The sequence below is a fragment of the Podarcis liolepis genome, assembly GCF_965112155.1.
Source record: "Podarcis liolepis genome assembly, chromosome: 12".
In the NCBI taxonomy this organism is placed as follows: Eukaryota; Metazoa; Chordata; class Lepidosauria; order Squamata; family Lacertidae; genus Podarcis; species Podarcis liolepis.
In genome coordinates this window covers 34,197,760-34,204,200 of record NC_139563.1, presented here as the reverse complement: position 1 = coordinate 34,204,200, position 6,441 = coordinate 34,197,760, and the positions used below count along the sequence as shown (strand labels likewise).

Sequence of the window (6,441 nt, the reverse complement as noted above, 5' to 3'; positions counted from 1 at the left end):
AATACACACGCCTTATCTCTCAGAGATTTTGGCTCAGCAATGGGCTAAATGCATATAATGGAAAAATCTACCACACTTGTCCTGTTTACAGCTGCTTTGTTAGGCTTCACTCTGCAGAACAAGAGAATAACTGTACCTCTCCACTGAAAGGTTACTTCTCAGCATGTGCTATTTATTACAGGAGCAAAGAGGTGTCTGCATTGACCCTTTTGTCCAATTATTCTCTCTGGAGTGTCAGAAGAATCTGTTAAAGCAACAAAGAGTCATGCGACACCTTAAAAACTAACCACTTTTATCACAGCGTAAGCTTTTGTGGACTTTTGAGTTTACTTCATTAGATGTGTGAAGGATTATCTTCAGTTAGGTTTATATATACATGGGTGGAGAAAGAGAAAAAGTTGCAAACAGTGGAGTCAAGTGACAAAGGAGTGTAAAAAATACGGTCTGGGACAACTCAATTAAAATGAGTTGCGAAATAAGCATAACGACCATTCACAAGGGCGATCACTGGCAATAATACACTCATATTTGATTTTGCATGTTAATTTAGCACCTGTATTTGGATAGTTACACATGAAGAACATTAAACTGCATTCAACTAAGGTAAGGTCCACAGCTCAGTGTTACAGCACATGCAAAAGGTGTTATCCCTGACATCTCCAAGTAGAGTTGGGTAAAGAATCCTGTCTAAAATCTGGAGAGCTACTGCCAGTCAGCGCAGACAATACAGACAGTGATGGATCAATGGTCTGACTCAGTATAAGACAGCTTCCTATGTTCCTATGGCAGTGGAGCCAGATACACCTGAAGGATGTTGCAGCCACCTGACCCGCAAGCAGATGATCTGGAAGCAACATTAAACATGGCTCGGAAGTTTTCATAAGAGCTGTTAGGGATGAAATGGTTATTCCCCCTCACTACTCAAAAATTACCTCCTGCGGAAACTCCAAAACCCAGAGTTGGGTGGAAATCTTTATTACACCCAAACCAGAGAACCTCCCCAACCCAGCCACTAAAAGTCACTTCCTACGTCTCCCTCTCCCCACATTTTTGTTTTTACTTCTGTCAAATAGCTTTCTAGGAGCAGAGTCCATCGAATGACATGGACCCTGCCAAAGCTGCATCCTGGCCACTGAACTCCTCAGGGCTGATGCTTCGGTGCCAGGTAAGTGCGAAACCGGATCGCAGCCACCAGAGAGTCAGGTGCAGCATCATGGAGATGGCGCGAGTGCCTGTTCCGGAAGGGAATAGACCAAGACCCAAACTTACGGCTCTGGCCCCAGCCCGGCACAAGGGCAGCGAGCAGGCAGGCGAAGCCGAGGAGCGGGCCAGCACCTCGCGGGCGTTTCTGCAGGGCGGCGAGCCCAGCCGTCAGGGAACAACCCAAGAGCGGAGTCCACATCGCGCCAAGCGGGCGGCCCTTCGCCCCGCGCCCGGGGCCCGACCAAGCTCTCGCCCGCGGGGTTTGGACGAAGGGGGCGGCGGGAGAAGCAGCCGCCGCCGCCACCACCGCGCAGGTAAGGAGCCGAGGAGAAGCGACGACGGCAGCAGCAGGCGCAGCGCCGCCACATGTCAGGGCGAGCGCGGCGGCGCCCCCCCGTCAGCTGAGCCCGGTGCAGCCCGGCGAGGGCAGGAGAAGCGGCGCGCTGCTTTGCCGGAGAGCCTCTCCATCCGCCTCGGCCCCCCGGCCCGGCTCTCCCAGGGAGCCGCCGCCGCCGCGGCTCCTTCACAAAAGGCTTTTGTCTCGCTCCTGGCGCCCGGCTCCTTGGCAACGCGGGACAAGAAGCAACAGTTCCCAGCCGAGAGGGAAGAAGGGAAGGCTTGGAGGGCGGCGAAGCGGCCGAGGCGTCCGAGCAAAGCGTGCCGCCGCCGCCGGGGCTTCCCGCGCCCAGGCCAGCCGAGCCCCTGTGGTAGCCGCGTTCCCCTCTGCCTGGCGGCGAAGCGTCAGTCTCGGCGGCGCGGGATGCTGCCAGGCAGGTTCCCGACGAGCGAGGGCGGGCGAAGGGGGTCGCGTGGGCGGGACGCGAGGGGCGGAGCGCGCGCAGCCTTCGCCCACACCGCGCTTTGTTTTGTCGCGCTCGGCATCGCCGGCTCCATTGTTCCCGGCGGGAATGCGCCTCCGGGGGCGGGGGCTCGGGGGGCGGACGAGGGGGGGGGGCTTCTCAGGCCGAGCTCCGCCCCCTCCCCTCCCGTGCCGGGGCTTGACAGGCGGTCCACGTTTCCTTCGAGGTCAGCCGGACCCCGAAGCCGCTCAAAGTCCGGTGCGAGGATCCACGAGAGCCAGGAAGCACCGGCGGGGGATTGGGATTTAAGGGGGCAGCTCTGATTTCTGTTACGGTTCTGTGCAGGATTTGGGGAATATAAACAATGGGAGTTACTGCCTTCTTTTTCTTCTGCCGCTGCTCGAAATGACTTGTGCAGAAATTCGGTGGAGAGTGCTATGGTAAAACACGTAACACAGCTCTACTCGGCTCTGAAACTTGAGGACGTGTTGCCTCGATGCACGTGCAGTGTTGACGAAGCTGCACCTGTTGAATTCCTGCCTGTCGTGTCGCTGCTGAAGCTGCACCGAAAACAGGATAAGCTGCCAATTGGTGGGAACAGGCGGGAACTTCTTAGCAAGCAAGTCACAGAGCCTTCTTAACGCTACCACAAAAGCCCTTTCCCAGAACTGTGGAAGCAGCAGGGAGTGGTGGGAGAATCCTGAATGACTGCATTCTGCACCATGATATGAGGTGATCCTTCATATTAATAATTTGCAATTCCAAGGAAGAGTCTTGACGCAAACCGGTTCTGAAGCTGAGCCTTGGGGTGGGGCCTCAGTTGAACACACCGTATTCATTTGCTTGGCTTTGCCCTCTGCTCGGTTTCAGTTTTGCCTGTATGCTGCTCTGGATTCTGGCCCTGAAGCTGAGGCTGCAATCCTAATATAATTTACTTGACAGCGAGACACCCCCCCCCCCCCGCAAGCCTGGGATGTTCAAAATGAAGGTGACACTCAAACTCTGTGTGTTATTTTAGGGCAGGAAGAAATGAGAGGTATGAACATGGCGCTCTGGTTAGGAATCTGTTTGGAGCAATTGTTTCATGTTGCTTCAGGGGAAGGCTAGCCCATATTCTTACATCACTCAAAGTCTTAATAGCATTTTTATAAGCCCAGGTCTGGACTTATTTTAAAACAATGTGGACTATTCATCAAGCAGCACAATTGTTCATGCTACGATTGCAATTGTTTGAGACTTCGCTCCCTGTTGCTGGGAGAATGGAATGGAAAACAGTTGAATGTTCAGGGAGTGAGGAACCCACAACTCCTTGCTATCAGTTCCTCCCAGATGAATTTTGAAGCTGCCTCCCAGAGAATCAGATAATCATGCCCAGAGTTGCTTCCCAAAGATCTCAAGGTCTTTCTCAAGTCTTACTCAGTGACATAGCGTGGGTTACCAGCACCTGGGGCTGCGTGGATGGGGGTGAGTGTGAGGGAGAGAAACAGACAGAGAACGCATACACATTCAACTGCCTAACCATGTCTGGATCACCTACGAGAGATAAGATAAGTAATTCTGTTTTCTGTAGAGGACACTTCCTGGTCGCACGGTGAAGTCGCTTTCAACAGAGCCCAGCAACGGAAGCACACAGCTGTATCGAGGCAGTACTGGCTGTTGAAATTTTGCACCCCTAATAATTTTGTGCCTGGGGCAATCACCCTTGTGCCCCCCTCCATGCCATGCCAGTGCTGCTACTTGAGAAGACATTTCAATGGAGATTACCTGGATTGACCTGGATGTAGGGGTAAGGAACCTCCACTCCGCATGCCAAACGTGACCCACCAGATCTCCTTGTTTGGTCTGCCAGGTCTTTTTCTTAAACTACAGCTGCCTGCCCCTGTCTCTGATGTCATATATGCAGGGATGCCATGGACCTCTTGGCTCTGTCAGGATCTGGCATGGTTTGGCAGCACCAAATGCAAGAAGAAAGGAAGGAGGAGGTACTGGGCTGGTAAACAGGCACCAAGGGATGGAGGGGGAGGTCTTCTTCTTGGGACTCCAGATGTCAAAGAAGGGGAAGCAGATCTGGCTTTCTGCCCCATCAAGCAGGTGAGATTGGATACACCAGCCAAGCTCATTGCCAGGTGGGTATCGGATTGTAGTCTTTATTCTAAACACAGGGTGCTGAAGTAAATCCCACTGAGCTCAATGGGGCCTTTATATAATGTGTTTTAAGTCAGGGATTGTGGTATGCAACATAGGCCACTTCTGGACTGTTGCTATTTTGTGGATGAGATTCAGTTGTATACTAGTAAATTCCAGTTGCGTAATTAAAGCGGATTTTGCATTCTTGTGCAAAATCCCCTGCTCTCAGCCCACACCAGTGGGATTTTGTGCAGTGAGTAGAGTGATAGGGAAAGGCAATGAAAAGCAATGGGACAACAGTTGTTTGACAGCAGTGGATGTTGCACAACCTCCCTGCAAACTTTGTGCAAACAAATGCTCAATAAGCAGATCATCTGGAAGCAATTTACAGTCCTTGTTTCCAGTGTCCTTGTAGTCATGTTGTTAAGTATTATAATTTGTAGATAAACAAATTAAGATTAGATCAAGGTAATTTCCAAAAGCACATCTGTTGATGGTCAAGTTCGCTTAGAAGTCATGCCCCCTTATCCAGTATATTACGTCATTCACAGGCTGTCTATCGTCTAACAAATGAAGCTGCCTCAGACTATTTATCAATCTAATCCATTATTGATTGGCACCAGCTCTCAGGCCAGGGTCTTTTTAAAAACCGGAGGTGCCAAAGATTGAGCATAGCATCTTTTGCACAGAGAGCAGATGCTGTTCCTCCAAGCAGTGGCCCCTTCTCACATGATTTCAGAGAATTGTATGCAAGAATTTCCTGAGGTTGTGTGCATGTACAGTTCTTGTTGGTGGAAGCGTTTGGTCCACAGGCTGAACGAAACTCCGGGTGGTTTATAAGACTCCATGAAGCCTGTCTGGCAGTGTTAGCACCTGGGGTTAGCATATGTCAGGGATGGGGAAGCTTTTTTAGCCCATTCCCTTCTGGGCAAACCTTTCAGGACCACTGTGCCAGTGGTGGGAGCCACCAAAATAAATTGTGGGCAGAGCAATGAATACAAATGCTACTTTTGTCAGCAGGCCAGTTTCTGTACCAGTGGTGTAGCATGGGGGGCACTGGAGATTGCCCCAGGTGCAAAATTGTTTGGGGGCACAAAATTTCAACAGCCGGTGCTGCCTCAGTCCAACTAAGTACCTCTGTTACTAGACTCTGTTGAACATGGCTTCTCCATTTGAACCAGGAAGTGACCTCTCCAGACGACAGAACGACTCTTCTTATCTCTATGGTCATGATATTCTAGGTGATGCAGACACCATTAGGGAGTTGAAGGCACATGCACACTCCGTCAGTTTCCACTCCAAGTAGCCCCAGGCACTGGCAAGCCATGCTATGCCATTGTTCTGCACACACTTAAATGCCCCTCTCTGTCCTCCACCCGCCCACATATCAGAGTTCAAGGACACCATCTAGCCAGGCAAAACCACTTGCGGATTGGGAATGGGGTGGTGATGGTGGCCTGGGAAGAGTCCAGGATTTGAGGTTCCCTGCTCCAATGTATAAAATGGCCACAAGATGATGTAAGAACAATAGCTGAAAGATAGATCCTTATGTACACTGTTGCCAGGTCCTCCCTACCCTCTTACACATGAAGGCAGCCTTTTCATAAAAGCTGGTAAATGGCCATGAACTCTTTTCCACCCACTCCAAGTGCATAATAAATCTTATCCCTTTGCTCTCCCTTTCATTTTCCAGAGTATGGTTCCGTTCTTCTAGTGATTTATTTATTTTTTTATCCAAGGAAGCCTTCTCAGCAATGGGTGATGCATTCTCCTCGTTGAGTAATCCACCTCCTGCATATCGTTCTTTAATATTTCAGTGTTTGATTTGGACTGTCTCAGATTAAGAATGAAAAAAGAAAGAAAGCACAAAACCCACGGAGCTGCCAGCCAACTGCTCTTCTGAGTTTCAGTTTTTCTGTTCTTTCAGTGACCAGTGAATACATAGAAGGACTCAAAGGTTACTTGTTGCAGCTGAGTAAGTGGAAAGTACCTTCATTTCAAGCCAAGGCAAGGTTAGGAAACTCCCCCCTCCCTGTTTCTTTTCAGGTATGTTATCTGACTAATCATTCACTGACATCACCCTTTACTAAGGGCATCACATTTTATTCAAGGACAATGCTATTCTGTTTAGTTTCGTGATGACAGAAATCTGGCAGCAACACGTCCAATCCCAAAACTGTTCACATTTTGCATAACTTCGAAATGTAAGGCTTATGCTTGGCTAACAAGTATTTTTAAATCAATGGCAAGCAGGTTCTGTATCTATGTCAAATATAGTCCATAATTTTCCAGTCGTGTGTGGGGTGTGGGT

General features: G+C 50.0%; 1 protein-coding gene and 1 long non-coding RNA gene across 2 annotated transcripts in view; one reads left to right on the top strand and one right to left on the bottom strand.

Annotated features, from left to right (window-relative positions):
• ITGB8 (integrin subunit beta 8) overlaps nucleotides 1–2,121 on the bottom strand; it is a 46,826-nt gene extending 44,705 nt beyond the window's left edge. The window contains exon 1 of the mRNA XM_083468141.1: nucleotides 1,270–2,121. Within this exon, the coding sequence (XP_083324267.1) occupies nucleotides 1,270–1,402 (133 nt within the window). The 5' untranslated portion in view covers nucleotides 1,403–2,121. The remainder of the gene's footprint in view (nucleotides 1–1,269) is intronic.
• A 33-nt stretch (nucleotides 2,122–2,154) lies between these two features.
• LOC310690011 lies at nucleotides 2,155–6,372 on the top strand. Its single transcript, XR_014517776.1, has 3 exons — nucleotides 2,155–4,129; nucleotides 5,870–5,946; nucleotides 6,058–6,372. It is a non-coding gene; the product is annotated as an uncharacterized lncRNA (long non-coding RNA).
• The last annotated feature ends 69 nt before the right edge of the window (nucleotides 6,373–6,441 follow it).